The following is an 18,363-nucleotide window of genomic DNA, read 5'->3' as shown; positions in this document are numbered from 1 at the left end:
AGAAAAATGAGGACTAAAAGGCAGCAAAAACAATACATTTGCAGCCTTACAGAGCATTTGTTTTTAGACGGGGTCAGTGACTCCCATTTAAAAAGCTGAAATGAGTTAGAGGAAGAAGGCAAGTTTTTTGGGATAACATACTAAAAGTTAACCCCTTTAAAGGGATGGTTCACCTTTAAGGTAACTTGTACTATGTTATAGAATGGCCAATTCTAAGCAACTTTTCATTTGGTCTTCATTATTTTTTTTATTTTTTTTTGATAGTCTCTTTCAAATGGGGGTCACAGACCCTTTTAAAAAGCAAATGCTCTAAAAGGCTACCCATTAATTGTTATTATTACTCATCTTTCTATTCATACCCTATTCATATTCCAGTCTCTTTTTCAAACCAATGCACGGTTGCTAAGGGAATTGGGACCCTAGCTACCAGATTGCTTAAAATGTAAATTGAAGAGCTGCTGAATAAAAAGCCAAATAACTCAAAAAGCTTCAATAATAAGAAATGAAAACCAATTGCAAATTGTCTCCGAATATCCCTCTCTACATTGTACTATAAGTGATCAGAAAGGTGATTCACCCCTTTAATACACTGGCAGAACTCAAGCACGCCTATTTGTTTCTTACCAACCAGCCAATCGCAGTCCGTGATACAGAACAACGCAGTGATCCCTCCTCCTCGCTGTTTGGAGCCGAACATCAGAATTGCTCATTATGTAAAACGCAGAACAAGTGCCCGAGCTACTGGCGTTGGTAGGCGCTGTTATGTTTTCCGTTTAGCGCAGGGATGGTCTAAAACGCGGTCGGCGCTGGGTATGACTCTGTTGCGCCAAAGATGCCGCCTCTGTCTCTTTCTCCTCCTGATTCTGGCTGTGCCCGCGACCCCACAAGGTGAGATGGGGGTCGGACCCTGGGATCAGGGATTTAGCCCAGAGAAGGGGAGGAAAATGTTACATTTCATTATTGTCGCGAGAAGGAGCCTCTTGGGATGCTGGGCAGGGATGTAGGGGGTGGTATTGAGGAAGGAAAGTCCAACCTCCAGGTATTGTTCTACTAGAACTCTCACACTCCTTTCCTGTACATGGAACACGTGGGATTGTGGCCTTTCCACTTTAACTTCTCTCTCTAGTTGCCCAGTTGGTCCCCTCTAGGCTCTGGGCTGTAGCAGAACCTGCTGGCATTGGAATAACCCTGTCCCATAGGCACCTCTATGTTATTACAGGGCAACTGCATCTAAATCCTATTTTTTGCCTCAAAGGAAAGATAACATATGCCCAAGAAACCTCTCAATAATGATTTATTCTTCATTCTCTCTGGGTGCGATTGTCTTTGTAACTGGCGTTGTAAGTGTCTGCCCTTTCTAGGTGCATATATCCTTCAATAATATAAATGACATGCTGATATTTAATCTCTGCTGGGGTGGGGGCAGGACTAGACCGGGATTTAACATAAACCCTGGCATTCCTAGTACACAAAGCAGGCCCGGACTGTGCCACAGGGGCTGCTATAATGTGCCATAGAAAGTCAGTATCTAGTGGGCTGGTGGGGGCTGTTTGGGCTTCTGTTTGGGCTGAGTGGGCCTCTTTGTACCTGAAATGTCAGGGCTATTTTAATTCTCAGTCCAGACCTGACACAGAGGCCCACCAGCCCACTTAATAGTCACTTTCTATGGCATCTTACAGCAGCCCCTCTTGTCAGAACCCACAGATTGCCAGTCCGGGACTGGGCCGGGGTTACCTACCTAGTTACCTACATAGTAGCAGGTATTTTTCTGGCATTTTGTAGCCACAATAAGTAGCTACTAATAATATCTCTGGATGCCTAACCCTTAAAGGAGAACTAAACCCTCTTGCTAATAAAAACCCCCTTCCCTCCATAGGGCCCCCCCCAACAAGTGTTCACACAAGTAAATGCCCCTAAGATGGTAATTACCCTCATTGCAGAGTCAATGCAGCTGACGCCATCTTCAGCTCTTCGGGAATCTTCAGTAAGTAAGCGCACACGCAGTGGTAGCAATACAGAAATTGCCAAAGGGACGCAAAGATTACGGAAGCACCACAAGATGGCGCCCATGAGCTCTGCTGTGCTAACTGCAATGAGGGGTAATTACCATCTTAGGGGCATTTACTTGTGTGAACACCTGTGTGGGGGGTAGCAGGGAGGGGCACTATGGAGCAAGGGGGTTTAGTTCTCCTTTAAGTACAGCCTGCCTGTCTGCACCATTACTGGGTGTAAAGGGTTGAGATTGGTTCTTGGTTTAAGAGTTATTTCTCCCAGATCTCATTGATATTTGAATGAGCTGTGATTCACATATTGATAAAGAAGGTGATTTTGGGTCCAGTAAGCTGACGACTTATTAAAGAATGAGCAGATCATCAGCCAATGTCTCTCTGGTCCCGTGTGGTTGCTCAGATTTGCCTTCATTTTTTTTTCTGTTTAAATTTATTATAACATAACCCAAACAAGGACCTTTCCATGACATTAAAGATTCTCTTGAAAACTAGGATATGTACTTTTTAAAGGGCTTCTTTCAATCCAGCAGTTTTCAGATCGTTACCATGAAATAAAGGCTTTTTTTCAATTACTTTTGATTTGTGACTGTTTTTCTAATATTGATGTTTAAATTTCCATTATTTACCTTCGTTTGCCTTTTTGAAGCAGCTCTGGGGAGCTGTAACTTTAGATTAGAACCCTAGTTCTGGTGAACAATCTGAAAATAACTCCAATCACTATTCAGGTTGGTGTTGGCTGAAACTCACACAGGTGTGAAAGTGACATTTGGTCACAATTGTACCAAAACGGCTGTATCACACCTTCACACTTTTTTTTCAGTTTCAGCTAACACCTACCTGAATAGATCAGGGGGAACTACCATTGACCATTGATGGTATTTATTTTTTGTGCAATGTAAGAAGGGATGCACAGAATCCCCTATTTTGGATTCAGCCGAACCCCTGAATCCTTTGCAAAAGATTCAGCCAAATACCAAACCGAATCCAAACCCTAATTTTAGGGATGCGCCGAATCCAGGATTCGGTTTGGGATTCTGCCTTTTTCAGCAGGATCCCTCTGCCTGGCCGAACTGAATCCAAATTCTAATTTACATATGCAAATTAGTGGCGGGGAGGGAAATCACGTGACCTTTTGTCAGAAAACAAGAAAGTAAAAAATGTTTTCCCACCCCTAATTTGCATATGCAAATTAGGGTTTGGATTCGGTTCAGTATTCGGCTGAATCTTTCTCGAAGGATTCTGGGGTTGGGCAGAATCCAAAATAGTGGATCCCTATCTAATTTGCATATGCAAATTGGGTGGGAAGGGGAAAACATTGTTTACTTTCTTGTTTTCTGACAAAAAGTCACGCAATTTCACGCCCCTAATTTGCAAATGTAAATTAGGATTCGGTCCGGCCAGGCAGAAGGATTCGGCCGAATCTGAATCCTGCTGAAAAAGGCCGAATCCCGAAGCGAATCCTGGATTAGGTGCATCCCTAAATGTAAGTATGAAATAATCGTAATAAAAGAAAAACTGGCACTCAGAGCTCGATGCATGCGGGTGTTTATTACAATGTAACGTTTCGGGGGCGGGCCCCTTCGTCAATATGAAATAATCCCCACATACCAGACAAGCAGGAGGAGGATTAGCAGCTGCTTTATCCCCAGCAGCACCCCTTGCCCCTCCCCCAGACAAGCTAAAATAGACACATTGGTCAGTCAGAGAATTTTTTTTTATTCTTTGAATGTTTCTTTAAATTTTTTAGGCAAGCAGGTTTAACCTCCCCAAGCCTTAAAGTGGACCTGTCACCCAGACACAAAAATCTGTATAATAAAAGTCCTTTTCAAATTAAACATGAAATCCAATTTCTATTTTTTATTAAAGCATTCATAGCTGTTGTAAACTCATTTTAAAATCTCAGCTGTCAATCAAATATTGTCTGCCCCTCCTCTATGCCTAGGCATAGAGGCGGGGCAGACAATTGCTTTCACTTTCCATTCAGCACTTCCTACATGTCACTGCTCTCCCCACATTCCCCAGTTCTTTTCACCATTTAATTGTGTAACCAGGACATGGTGATGGACATCAGGTCCCCCATTCTGGTGCACAAACAAGATTCTGAGATGATACAAGGCTTGTCTTAATAACAGTGTCCACAAAATGGCTCCTGCCTGCTTGCTATAATTATGAATTCCCAGACCGAAGGAAACAAGATTCAAATAATTTTATATAGTGTAATTAAAGTTTATTTTTCTTGACCAATGTGATAAAATAGGATTTTGAATAATTTTTTTGGGTGACGGGTCCCCTTTAATGAAAATCTGCTTATGAAGGTAAGTATTTACTAAGGTTTTTTTTCCCTTATAACCTCCACACTGGATACTGAAAAAGGTTCATGTCTGGTGTCTCTGCAGCTGTCGGTTACACAATCCCTTGATGCTGGGCTTTTCATTAAACCTTTTAAATGGTTACATTTTCCACGTCTGCTGAGAGATCTCTTTATACCTGATGAGCAGTTACATTCAGCTGTCCATAGCAGAATAAAAACACACTTTGCTCAGGAAAAAACAACTAATGGAAATTCTGGACAGTAAATAATAGTATGTGGGCTTGTCGTAGCATCAGGGGCCCATAAGACAGACATTCATTTAAAGATCTGCTTGCTTGGATGGATTTGTCTAATTTGACCACCGACTCACTGGACTTTATTGGGTTGATTTAATCCTTGGCTCAGCCTAACACGCCTAAATGGTAGATTGTATTTTCAAATTTGCCAATACATTTTTGGATGATTTTTGGTCAGGCCATCATTAGGTCATCATATACATATATAGCTGTGTGGTCAGCTTTAGACATATATCATCTATTATTGTTTGTTTTTTTTCTTTCTATAATTGTACGTTTCATTCTTTCTTACTGGGGCATATTTAGCTAAGGGGCTTATCCAACTGATGACAATGGCTTCTCCAATGTATGTCTGGTTGGGTTTTATCTAGATGAGGTGGTGGAGATCAGACAACTACAAAGGGTTGGCACAGGGATAGGGTTGCCTCCTGTCTGGATTTCACCCGAACAGCCCGGTTTTGGAAAGGCTGCCTGGGTAAAAAGTTCCTGTCTGGATTTTTTAATTAGGAAATCCAGACAGGACATTGAAGTGAATGACATGGCGATCAAGAAGGCACGAAGACCGAGAATGAACCGGGAGAACAGAGAGACAATGGTTGAATATTTGGAAAAGAGTAAGGTGAAGAAGAGGATACTTAGAGCAGGGGAGGAGATGCACAAAAATAATGGAAGGAGGTGAATGGCATGGGGAGAGAAGGCACAGACTGAATAAAGAGTGAGGATGATGGGAAGAATTTACAGATTGGGAAAGTTGGGAAGTGTTTATGGGGTTTGAGGTGTTGGCAAAATGCATATCAATAGGATTTGTTGATGTGCGACTAGAGTGGGTGACACAAACTGGGTGAGCTTTGACTGAGTACATTATATACAATTATGAAGTAACATTCCTTGTTCTTACCTTGCTTCACTCAGAGGTTCAACAACTTCGGACCCTAAGAGTAAGGTTGGAAGCTCTTCTGTCGATTAAACGGTACAATGGCCATAAAGATATTTCCAGTTGCATTTCTTCCATGGCATTAAATGATTTTGTTCTGTAGCTTGATAAATGTTCTGTGTAGTCAGTCATCATATTAATTTATGGCGCCTTATGTTTTTTTCCCCAGTCTCTGTGATCGTTGATGGAAAGGCTAATGCCAAGTTGGGGTCAGACACTAAGTTGTACTGCAGAGTGGAAACCCTGGAATTGATATCCCAAATCACTTGGCAGAGGAAGTTGTCGCCCAACAATGAGAATTTCCTAACCTACAGCAAAGGAGAGGAACCCCTGCACCTCACTCCGTTTGGGGAGAGAGTGAGATTTCTGGGCAATGGGGATCTTGGAGGCTCCATACTGATACCCAATGTGACCCTGGCTGATGAGGGCACCTACCTCTGTATCTACACCACCTTTCCTAGTGGGACAAAGGAAGGGGAGATTCATTTATCCATCTGGGGTAAGAAATGTTGTCTTGCTTATTGCCCTGCTTCAAATTGGTATAAATGATCTCTATGATCATCCTGAGCACATTGTGATTTGCTGGGTTTGGAAATTATAGGTGCATTTTACAGGCATTGCTGAAATGTTCTTCAGTGACCATACTTTACTAATGCAAGGTCTACTTTTACTGATATCCCGTTATGATTTACATCCATAAAATCTTTGTTGGCATTCTGTTCCATGGAATTACTTTAAATATTGATTTATGAGAAAATGTATATTGTTATATTTACCAAATAATTATTTCTTATGTAACCTTAACATAATAAATATCTGAATGAAACAGGAGGGTGATTTAGACAAGATGTTTGTCGATAGTGTCTTGAGATCTACTGATCACCAGCTAAAGGTCTACTGGTAGATCCCGATCTACCTTTTGGGCACCCCTGTTTAATGCCACTTAGCTTTGTTGACTTTTATTTGGCACAAACACAAATCTTCAGCCCACTGGCTTCACATAGGGGATAACATTCGCTTAACAGTCCCAATTCAAACCCTCACTGGTGTTAACGTTAACTCATGGTTTCCTTAGCCCTCACTGGCTTTTGGTGGACCGCAAATCCCAGAATCCTCTCTGGAGCACACTCAAGACACACTTGTCTCCTGGGAGGGTTTTCTCTTTTCCTCTTCAGTCCTTTAGCGCGCTCTCTCTCTCTCTCTCTCTCTCTCTCTCTCTCTCTCTCTCTCTCTCTCTCTCTCTCTTGAACACAGGTCAGCAGGGAATCACTCTCCTTCCCAGCTACACACAGGCACCTTCCTTAGCTCAAGAAGGTCCTCACATGGCCCCACACCCTCCTCCAGCTCCAGGAGATATCCAGGGGAAGAAGCCCTGAGGTGTTGCTCCACACCTCCTTTTAACTACAGCTCACCTGTAGCTTAATTAGTTATCTGCCTCTAGCTTGGCAGCTGAAAACCCTTACTGAATCAAGGAATGGAAGCCCACCCTGCTCTCTTCCATTCACTCCAGGGACCTCATACTCTGGCTCGTTAAGCCTCGGCCCTGTTTGATGCAGGGGGGGATATGTGGTGTGTCATACTGGACGCACATGCGCAATACATTTGTATGAGGCTTGGACTGGTAAACCCGAAAGCATAGCCGTATAGTATCAACATATGGGTAATGGCAGACAATTAAATAGGGCTGCAATGCAGCAGTACCCACTAGGTAAGCATGCGCAATTCATTGATATGAAGCCGCATGTGGTAAATCGTGATGCGAGCCTATACGGTATGCATCCAAGTGACATCACTGTACACACCCGGAAGGGGCGCCCTGCGAAACATTTTGAGAGTTGCGACGCACTTGGCTACACTCGTCTATTTAAACTTTGATGCAGTGAGCGCTCGCCACTTATGGCCCTGAGGAAGCCAAATCGCGTTGGGTGGCATAGGTGGGCAGCTTAGCTCCAACCCTGTCCCTACGTAGATAGGCAGGTTTGGCAGACGTTGGGCACAAATGGAAGGGTGGGAGTGGGTCGCACTGCACTGACGCATGTTCAGAATTTAACTTATTGAGAGGCGCTATAATCTTTAAACTTGGCACCACAGTTTCAAACTTGTATCCATTTCACTTCAACATCTCTGTGTCTGTTTATGTTTAATGGTAACAGATATTTTCTATTCCTATGATTTCCAGCAGCTCAGCACCCTTGGGTATAGTGTTTCTGCCCGATCTCAAAACGAAAAATTAAACTAGACATGTGAGCACTTTAGGTCCCCACAAGAACGCCATCCATCTTTTATCGTGTTGACAGTTAGCGTTTATGAGAGAATGAAATATGTTAGCTACAGTCTCCATCCCACATAACACGCTGTGCCTTTCATGCTTTGTTGAACTTCAGTGTCCATGCGAGAAGTAAAGGTGTCTACAAGCAGCGCTATGGAAACCCGATAGCCATCGTTTTTTAAAAGAAGTGTTTTGGAGATGAATTGGAGAGTGGAATGGTCGCAGCTGCCATTTGCAATTTGAGGGGGAGGCAGCAAAATCCAGTTGTTGAAATATTTGTTTTTCTGCAACTGATAGAACAAGCAGTGTAGCGGAAGCGGCTTGGGACAAGGTACCACTTAAGAAGTTTATAAGACGTTTAAAGGGATACTGTCATGTCAGATGGGGCTCATCATTTTGTCAGTTTCTCAGCTGCCCCTAGTCATGTGCTCTGGTAAACTTCAGTCACTCTACTGCTGTACTGCAAGTTGGAGGGATATCACCCCCCTCCCTTTCCCCCCAACAGAACAATGGGAAGGTAACCAGATAACAGCTCCCTGATAAAGTATAGCTGCTCCCTGGTAGATCTAAGAACAGCACTCTGTAATAAAAAGCCAAGTCCCACTGCGACACATTATGTTACACTGAGTTGGAGAAACAACAGCCTGTCAGAAAGCAGTTCCATCCTCAAGTGCTGGCTCTTTCTGAAAGCACATGACCAGGCAAAATGACCTCAGATGGCTGCCTTCACGCCAATATTCTAAATTAAAAAAAAATACACTTGCTGGTTCAGGAATAAATTCTACAAGGTAGAGTAGAGTGAATTATTTGCAGTGTAATTCAGAAATAAAAACACCATAAATATTGACAGAATCCCTTTAAGATAACTATAAACCCGAAATTGTTGTTAAAGGGATTCTGTCATGATTTTTATGGTGTCGTTTTATTTCTAATAAACACTGTTTACACTGCAAATAATTCACTCTACCATCTAAAATTTAATTTAATTCCTGACCCAACAAGTGTGTGTTTTTTTTTTTGTGTTGTAATATTGGTGTGTAGGTGCATCTCAGGTCATTTTGCCTGGTCCTGTGCATTCAGAAAGAGCCAGCACTTTTGGATGGAGCTGCTTTCTGGCAGACTGTTCAATTTAACTGAATATATGATTTTGCCATGAGGTCCAGTAAGTTCTCATTATCCAGCAAACTTTCCCTTTACCCAATGGCAGCTCTTTATTTGTAGGACACAAGTTGTGAGGTTACAGTGTTGTCACATTGAAAATGAAGATATCTTCCTTGTTACTTGATTTTCTGGGGCTGACTTCATGCTTTCATAGGGGAAAGGGGCACCAATTGATTTCTAGTGGACCTGTTTGGTATCCATTTAAAGTACAACACATGCAAATTTCCCAAACTTTGGAGATCAACATTGTTACTTTATTCATTTCCAGTGGAGCCGTCCGTGGAAGTGCAGCTTAATCCAGTGCTGTTGGGACCAAATCCGGATATTATTGCTCAATGTGTAGCCTTTGCCTCCAGACCTGCGGCTAATATCAAATGGCATACAAATGGCTTCCAATACACATCAAAGGAAACCCCAACACAGCATTCTAATGGAACAGTGACAGTACAGAGCCAGCTATGGATGACGCCTTCTCTTGGACTTTATGGGCATCAGGCAACTTGTCTGGTTTCTCTGCCGGATCAAATATTTGAGAAAGAGATAAATTTCAGCATTACTAACATTCAGTGTAAGTACTTGGATATATAGTGAATAAAGTACCCCCTTTTGTAAAATATAAGGAAATTATAAGTTACCGAGGATTTTCATGACCATATAAAAACACGAGGCCGTCGGCCGAGTTTTTTTATACAGGTCATGGAACTCCGAGGTAACTTCTAATATCCTCATATTTTGCAACTTGGGGTACTTTATTTATTATAATACACACGTTTCGGTGAGTCATGTGACAGAAATGACATCCGAACTCACCGTTTATAACTGATGACATCAGAACTCATCGTTTATAAGGATATAATTTACAGGATATTCATGGCTTTTGTGTATTATATATCTATAATACACAAAAGCCATTAATATCCTGTAAATTATATCCTTATAAACGGTGAGTTCTGATGTCATCAGTTATAAACGGTGAGTTTATAAGGATATAATTTACAGGATATTCATGGCTTTTGTTTTGTGCCAAACAGAGCCTCAATGTAGGTTGGCAATCCACATAGGGGCTACCAAATGGCCAATCACAGCACTTATTTGGCAGCTGAAGAACATTTTTCATGCTTGTGTTGCTCCCCAACTCCTTTTTTTTCTGAATGTTGCTCACGGGTTCAAAACGTTGGGGATCCCTGCTATAGTTTATATAATCAAGCTGCTGTGTAGCCATGGGGGCAGCCATTCAAGCACAGGATACACAGTAGATAACAGATAAGTACTACTATAGTTCATATAAACAAGCTGCTGTGTAGCCATGGGGGCAGCCATTCAAGCACAGGATACACAGTAGATAACATATAAGTACTACTATAGTTTATATAAACAAGCTGCTGTGTAGCCATGGGGGCAGCCATTCAAGCACAGGATACACAGTAAATAACAGATAAGTACTACTATAGTAATTCTAAAGAATCCCATTGTATACTACAGAGCTTATCTGTTATCTGCTGTGTATCCTGTGCATTTTCTCCTTTGTCAGCCCCCATGGCTACACAGCAGCTTGTTTATATAAATTATATAAGATAAGCTTAGGGGTCGTCACTAATTATCAAGCAGAAAAAGAGGTTGGTCTGTAATATAAGCTGATGCTACAGGGCTGATTATTAAATTCTGATCATAAAAAGATGTTTATATGATTCAGTAAAGGACTTCTAACAACCTGTATGCCGTGAGTGCTTCCTTTTATTTTTGGACTTTATATTGAATTGGGTTAGCACCCGGCGAAATGATCGAATCGCGGAGGTGAGTGCCGGCAACCAATGGCGATTATATAGATAGATATATATGTGTGTATATATATATGTATATGTAGTGGAGCACAGAAGCAGGTAATGCAGCAGGTCTGAGCCGCCTGGGCCCACCAGGTTTTTTGTCGGTATCCCGCTGGCCCAGTCCAACCCAGTTAGGATGCACAGGATTCGGTTCGGGATTCGGCCATTTTCAGCAGGATTCAGATTCGGCCGAATCCTTCTGCCCAGCTGAACCGAATCCGAATCTTAATTTGCATATGCAAATTAGATAGGGGAGAGAAATTCTGTGAATTTTTGTTGCAAAACAAGGAAGTAAAAAATAGCAATCCAAAGTTCAAATAGGTCCGCACTAATCAAAGCTCAGGGGAAAAAATATGGAGAAAAAGAGAGCACATTTATAATATAGTGTAGTTAGTTAGAGAGTTATAGTTCCACAACCTGGTATGGCTTCAATTAACCTTTAGTGCAATTAACTCTTTACACTTCACAACGTGTGTTTGGTTAAAGGGGACCCGTCACCCAAAAAATATATTCAAAATCCTATTTTATCACATTGATCAAGAAAAATGAACTTTAATTACACTGTATAAATTATTTGAATCTTGTTTCCTTCAGTCTGGGAATTCAAAATGTTAGCTAGCAGGAAGCAGCCATTTTGTGGACACTGTTATTAAGACAAGTCTTGCATCATCTCAAAATCTTGTTTGTGCACCAGAATGGGGGACCCGATGTCCATCCCCATGCACTGGCTATTCAATTAAATGTTAAAGAGAACAGAGTAATGTGGGGAGAGCAGTGACATCTAGGAAGTGCTGAATGGAAAGTGAAAGTAATTGCCTGCCCCGCCTCTATGCCCATGGCATAGAGGAGGAGCAGACAATATTTGATTGACAGCTGAGATTTTTAAATGAGTTTACAACAGCTATGAATGCTTTAATAAAAAATAGAAATTGGATTTCATGTTTAATTTGAAAAGGACTTTTATTATACAGATTTTTGTGTCTGGGTGACAGGTCCACTTTAAGGTGGGTACTTACAAATGTTCAAATTATTTTGTGCAAATAATAACTTGTAGAATGCAAAGCTTTTGATTGATCCTTCTGGCCCAGTACAGAGCTGTGGAGTCTGACTTTGACTCCGAAGTTTATGGTACCTCCAACTCCGACTCCTCTGCATACCATGGGTGTGGGATTGTTATCCTGAAACCTGTTATCCAAAAAGCTTAGAATTATCTCCCATAGACTCCGTTTTGATAAAATACTCTACTTGCAGCTGCTTGCCTCTGTTATCGAGGTAGGGCAGGGAGGACTCCCGAACTTTCAGTATGGTATGCAGAGGAGTCGGAGTTGGAGGTACCATAAACTTCGGAGTCAAAGTCAGACTCCACAGCTCTGTACTGGGCCAGAAGGATCAATCAAAAGCTTTGCATTCTACAAGTTTTGATATGCACAAAATAATTTGAACGTTTGTAAGTACCCACCGACCTTAACTAAACACACGTGGTGAAGTGTAAAGAGTTAATTGCACTAAAGGTTAATTGAAACCATACGAGGTTGCGCAACTATAACTCTCTAACTAAATACTACACTATATTATCAATTTTTTTCTCCATATTTTTTCCCCTGAGCTTTGATTAGCGCTGACCTATTTGAACTTTGGATTGCTGCTTTTTTACTCAAGGAGAAACGAGGACTGTTGGGTTGAAAACAAGGGGATATTTCAGAAACTTTGTTCACGCAAAAAATAGTTTTATTTTTTGGTTTGTAGTAAGGAAGTAAAAAATGTTTTCCCCTTCTCACCCCTAATTTGCATTTGCAAATTAGGATTTGGGTTCGGTATTCGGCCGAATCTTTCACAAAGTGGTGGATTCAGTGCATCCCTAGTTGCCAGTACCAATTCCAAACTGGATCTTTCCCTTCTTCACACCGAATGTAGCTTCCTGTTTGTGCCGCTCACTTGCACCAACGTTTCTAAAGCTTTAAATTGTAAATGGCAGGGCAGCTCTATAGAAAACAAAGAATCAATATATCAAATAAAAATCACTTATTTTCAATTTTTTTTTTTTTTTTTTATAGATGCCCCTCAGACAGTGCATGTCAGAGTACATAGAATAAACGAAGACCTTCCATTGATTGAATGTTGGGCAGATGGCAACCCTCCAGCCAACTATACATGGAGGAGGTATGAGATCACAGGTGACTGTGCCAGCAGAGGTGTACGTTTGTCTTTATATGATTATTTTCAATGATTCAGTTATACCATGTTGGGGAGTGGGATGAGCATCTAAGTAGTTTATTTTAGGGGTTCTGCAAAGGGACACATTCAGATATTGGAATCCTGTAATGATCGGTCATGATGGAGAGTATCCCTATGTGCCCGTGTAATGCAAATATAATATAAGAAACCTAAAACTGTACCATAGTTGCAGTTTATGTCCGTGTTACGACACGGTATGAATGTCGAGATACATCAGTCTATACAGACAGTCGTCCCGTTTCACAGACCTTCTCACTTCTGGGCACTGACTCCATCTCTGCACTTCAGGTGAGTGAGCAGGATCCCATGGGCTATTGTGGACGTATCTACTTTGGGGACGTATCTACCATCATAATATTTTTAGCTAGGTGCATCCAGTTGCTTCTGTTGTCAGTCTGAGGCTTTTAATAACCAAACATTGGGCGACCTAAAGTATATTCAACTCATTGGCCCACGGGTTTAAGCTCTGGATACTGTACGAATGCTTTTTTTTGCAAAGTAAATTGTCAGATGGTTTATTGGTTATTTATAAAGGGTTTATTAGACGTATATACCATTTCTCTAGACCATTGTTTTTTTGATTTCATCAACAGGGAGAATGGATCCATTCCTGATGATGTGGCCCAGGTTAAAGGGAACCTCCTGGAACATACGGATGATAATGGCCTGTATGTCTGTGAGGCCACAAACAGCATTGGGAGGAACTCGCACTCAGTCTATTTATATAAATATACAGGTAAGTGTGCAGCCTCTGCTCTTTGTCAGGATTCGAACCGGTGGCCTTGTGACAATGTGGCGGCGTAGCCTCCGAAGGGGAAGGGTTAACACTATTACATCACCAATGTGATGGACCCTGCTGAAATTTGACCCTTCACCCTACAGAAATGCACCACGAGATCAGGTTTTTGACCTGAATTTGAAATCAGTTTATCACTAGTTCATAGCTGTACCCAAATGTCAGCCCTGCTCATCACTTTAAGGGGACTTGCTGTGCTTAAAGGGGTTGTTTGCATTTGAGTTTGCTTTTCTTTCAAAACTTTTTTTATTATCCATCAATATTGATCAGCCATTTCAATTTTTCTTTTATAAAATGCATGTGTTCCCCTACACAGAGGAGAATTATTACATGGCATGAAAACATATTACATAAAGCTACATTGTCACATTGAGATGTAAATAAACATAATGTAATATGCATATCAATAAACAAATAAACTTGTTTAACAACATGTAATGTCATTTATTCCTTTGTATTCGTCTCCGTGTGTATTTTGTCATGCAATAATAAATGTCTCCTTACATTTGGTCATGTCGTCCCAGGGTTCCAACCTTGTTCTAATTAAGGGCTCTCCCATCTTTCACAATTAACAGATACATCCATCACTGACTGGTATACCTAATCCAAGGGGTCCAGATTTTCATATAGATATATGTATCTGAAATAATACTTAACAGTCGTTCATTCACCATAATCCAGTTCATTTTGGTACGGAACATAGATATGGGGAGTGTTGAGTTTGCTTTTATTTTTTCATGTAGAGAGTGCTATTCTGAGACAATTTGCAATTGGTTTTCAATTTTTATTATTTGTGGTTTTTGAGTTATTTAGCTTTTTATTGAACAGCTCTCTGGTTTGCAGTTTCAGCCATCTGGTTGCTAGGTTTAAATTGCCATAGCAAACCTGCACTGATTTGAATAAGAGATTGTAATATGATTAGTAGAGCCTGTCAGTGGCTTAACAACTCTGGCCTAACCACCCCCCCTCCCCTAAAAATCTTTAAAGGGGCCCGGCACCGACTGCAGGGAGCAGCTTCCCCGGCCCTCCCCTCCCGCTCGTTCAAAGCATGCACACTTGCCATCGCAGGTGGAAGCTGACCCCAAAACATCAGAGCAGCCTCTTTCTTTCTCCTGACAACTTCCTTGACTACTTGGTGGTCAGACTGGTGGGAAACTGACCAGCAGGTGGCGCTGTTGTAACAAAATTCACTCCTATTAACAGTACATGTATCCCTTAATATCTTGTAATAAAAACAAAATTAATAATGAATGTAAATTACAAAAGTGCTTAGAATAGCCCCCTCATCAATTTTACAGTCACTCATTTTAAGGTTCTTATCTTTTAATGTCCTTTCTCCAGTCTTGTGTATTTCTCTGATCAGAGTTGCCATTTTCTCCATTATTTCATTTTTTCAGGTGCAATACCCCGTTGTTACACAGGAGTATGTATTTCAGTAAGTCTGCTTGCAGTTTTAGTAATCCTCTGCGCTGTGTGTTACTACATCTGGGAGCAGAGGAATAAGAATAGCAGGTATGTTATTAGTTGTGTATTATTTAGTCTTTGTGTCTATACACTCTAGGGATGCACCAAATCCAGGATTCGGCCTTTTTCAGCAGGATTCGGCCGAATCGTTCTGCCCAGCCGAACCGAATCCGAATCGTAATTTGCATATGCAAATTAGGGCGGGGAGGGAAATCACGTGACTTTTTGTCAGAAAACAAGGAAGTAAATTTTTTTTTTTCCCCCTTCCCATCCCTAATTTGCATATGCAAATTAGGGTTCGGATTCGGTTCAGTATTCAGCCGAATCTTTCACAAAGAATTCGGGGGTTCGGCCGAATCCAAAATAGTGGATTCGGTGCATCCCTAATACACTCCCATTCCCCATCTCTCCCCTAGTGCAATCAGTAAATTCATACATTCCCCTCTAATACGATATAGATTATCAAGAATTCACACACCCAGTTAAAGGGGTTGTTTGCCTTCCAACACCTTTTTTACTTCAGTTGTTTTCAGATTGCTCATCAGAAATAGACTTCTTTTTTTTTTTTTTTTTGATTACAGGGCTGTTGAATTTGTCTCGCCCACTACAAGTCAATTACAGGCCAAATTCTTCTCCTGGGAAGGGCAAAAATGCCAACATGAGTTAACCTCATCAGGAAACCGTTAGGGTGGAGTGGAATTTGCATTCACCCTTTATATGCTAGGAATTGTAAAAATGTACAGTACAGTACAGGTATGGGACCTGTGATCCAGAATGTTTGGGACCTGGGGTTTAATGATATTGGATCTTTCCGTGATTTGGATCTTCATACCTTAAGTCTACTAGAAAATCATGTAAACATTAAATTAACCCAATAGGCAGGTTTTGCTTCCAATAAGGATTAATTATATCTTAGTTGGGATCAAGTACAAGCTACTGTTTTATTATTACTGCAAGTACTGCACAATAGAGTATGAGTATAGGAGACTGAAGCGATGTGTATGCCTTGCAGGGAAGGAGAAGAAGTACAGACACAGAGTGGGACCCGAGAACAGGAAGAAACAGAACATTTTGCAGATGCACAGTCAGACCTGTAAGGTACGTCCAACTGGGGCAGAATTCTCTGTTCTTTGGGTTAGTAAGATATTTAATTAAGTTGGCATCATATTGACTAATGGCCATAGCACACAAGGCTAGAGAGGGATTCATAGGTACAGCAGGGTGCAACTTTGCATTCTAAATTTCACTTTGCACACGCAGTGTCGGACTGGCCCACTGGGATACCAGGAAAACTCCCGGTGGGTCCAGGTGTCAGTGGCCCCTCATGCTGCTAAAGATTTGGCCTATTTCTTTGCCATTCACTATTTGAATGAGAACAAGGGAGGTACATAGATGGAATAATAGATTATAGTATGTAAAGAAAAGAGACTAGGAGAATAGAGCAGTATCAGACTGGGATGCCAGAGGCCCACCAGAAAACCTTAGACTGTGGGCCCACTTTCCAAACTATTATTCCTCCTCTCCTTACTCAACCTCTTTATCCTCCTAGTCTTTTAACTCAATTCTTCCATTATTAAGCCTCTTAAAGAAATAGGGAATGGCCATGAAATAGGCCAAATGAGTAGAAGCAAGAAGCCCACTGACACCTGGTCCCACCAGGAGTTTTCCTGGTATCCCGGTGGACCAGTCTGACACTGGAATAGAGGAGAGGAAGAATAATAATACTGAGAGTGGGCCACTGGTCCGACACTGTGCACACTGCATGTTTCTTTGGAAATGATAATATAAATGGGGGTGCTGTCTCACAACTACTGTTGCTGGTACATTTTAGTACAGGTATGGAATCTGTTATCCGACCCGTTATCCAGAAATCTCAGAATTACAGAAACCCCTGTCTCCCATAGAGTCTATTTTATCCAAATAATCCCAAATTTTTTAAATGATTTCCTTTTTCTCTGTAGTAGTAAAACCATACCTTGCACTTGATTAGAACTAAGATATAATTAATCCTTATTGGAAGCCAAAAAAACCTATTGGGTTTATTTAATGTTTACATGATTTCATAGTAGACTTTAGGGAAGATGATCCAAATTACAGAAAGATCCGTCATCCGGAAAACCCCAGGTTCTGAGTATTCTGGATAACCAGTCCCATACCTGTATTATCCTTTAATAGAACCAGATACAAAGTAAATTCAAAGTCTGCTGGTAGTTTGATTTAGTACTGATTACTATACCCAGTGTTATTGGTCATGTATGTCTAATTTTATATTTGTATGCTTTATCTTTCTGCAGATATGAATGAATTTATATAGAGAAAAGCTGTAGCTACCCTTGACCAACAGACCCATTAGCAGACCCAGAGGCACGGCTCATGAGGAGGCATGGGCAGAGAGTGCTATGAGAATGGCAATGCAGAGAGATGACTTCTCAGAATATGTTAAAATCACTAAAGAAAGCGGGCAGAGACCATAGAAGAGATTAGGGATAAGAGCAACCAGAGGAGGTTAGCAAACTGTTGGGGGGGGCACCGGGCTCAGTACTGCTTGTGTGTTGGGTCCTAAACCACTTCTGACCTTGTGGTCAAGTTTTTTTTTGATCCCTGTTTAATAATTCCCCAAATACCGAGGTGATATATTCAGTAATATAAACATTCAGTATGTGCAGTTGCTGGAGGAGGAAGCAGTTAATCCAGTGTCTGACTGGGGGTCCCAGGACCCACCAGAGCTGCTGCCTCTGGGCCCACCAAACCCTCCTTGGCCCCCCTGCCCAAGCTGCAACCCCCTCCAGCACCCCGACACCTACCTTCTCCTTCTTGCAGGCGCGTGGAGGGCCAGGGAGGAAGGTCAGGAAGAAAGTCTGGGCCGGAGGGTCCCACAAGCTAAGCAAGTCTGACCCTGAGTTAAGCAAATAACCCTCCCTAGTTAAACCACTTGAACAGTTGCTAAGAATGGGGCATTCTATAACATGCTTAAAGGGGAACTCCACAAAAACATAACTCAAGGTTTTTGAAAAGTAAACATAATTTTAAGCAACTTTGCAGTATACATCATTTAAAAAATATGC

General features: G+C 41.4%; 1 protein-coding gene across 4 annotated transcripts; it reads left to right on the top strand.

The window, feature by feature from the left end:
• The first annotated feature begins 687 nt into the window (after positions 1 to 687).
• Positions 688 to 18,117, top strand: nectin1l2.1.S (nectin cell adhesion molecule 1 like 2 gene 1 S homeolog). 4 transcript variants are annotated; one of them, XR_005965746.1, is made up of 9 exons: positions 688 to 888; positions 5,720 to 6,049; positions 9,249 to 9,548; positions 12,858 to 12,963; positions 13,632 to 13,774; positions 15,232 to 15,346; positions 15,880 to 16,051; positions 16,311 to 16,396; positions 17,593 to 18,117. XR_005965746.1 is itself a non-coding variant. In XM_041583490.1 (8 exons), exons 1-8 carry the CDS (start codon positions 813 to 815, stop codon positions 17,600 to 17,602), a joined length of 1,161 nt encoding a protein of 386 aa, XP_041439424.1. In that variant the 5' UTR covers positions 690 to 812; the 3' UTR covers positions 17,603 to 18,117. The 4 variants fall into 4 exon arrangements, 3 of the variants coding, with proteins under 3 accessions (XP_041439424.1, XP_018104449.1, XP_018104448.1); XM_041583490.1 differs by lacking the exon at positions 15,880 to 16,051 and having other exon boundaries at positions 690 to 888; positions 16,311 to 16,391; XM_018248959.2 differs by lacking the exon at positions 15,880 to 16,051 and having other exon boundaries at positions 691 to 888.
• The last annotated feature ends 246 nt before the right edge of the window (positions 18,118 to 18,363 follow it).

Source organism: Xenopus laevis, chromosome 2S (genome assembly GCF_017654675.1).
Source record: "Xenopus laevis strain J_2021 chromosome 2S, Xenopus_laevis_v10.1, whole genome shotgun sequence".
In the NCBI taxonomy this organism is placed as follows: Eukaryota; Metazoa; Chordata; class Amphibia; order Anura; family Pipidae; genus Xenopus; species Xenopus laevis.
Note: the sequence above shows the minus strand (reverse complement) of the source record. Positions and strands in the feature narration are given on the sequence as shown.

What these genes read in the sequence shown, in the direction of transcription:
- nectin1l2.1.S (XM_041583490.1), top strand. Translation starts at nt 813, where the DNA reads ATGACTCTGTTGCGCCAAAGATGCCGCCTCTGTCTCTTTCTCCTCCTG. An exon ending in CTATTTATATAAATATACAG is followed by an intron (nt 13,775 to 15,231) that starts GTAAGTGTGCAG and finishes TCATTTTTTCAG; the next exon opens with GTGCAATACCCCGTTGTTAC. An exon ending in CAGAGGAATAAGAATAGCAG is followed by an intron (nt 15,347 to 16,310) that starts GTATGTTATTAG and finishes TATGCCTTGCAG; the next exon opens with GGAAGGAGAAGAAGTACAGA.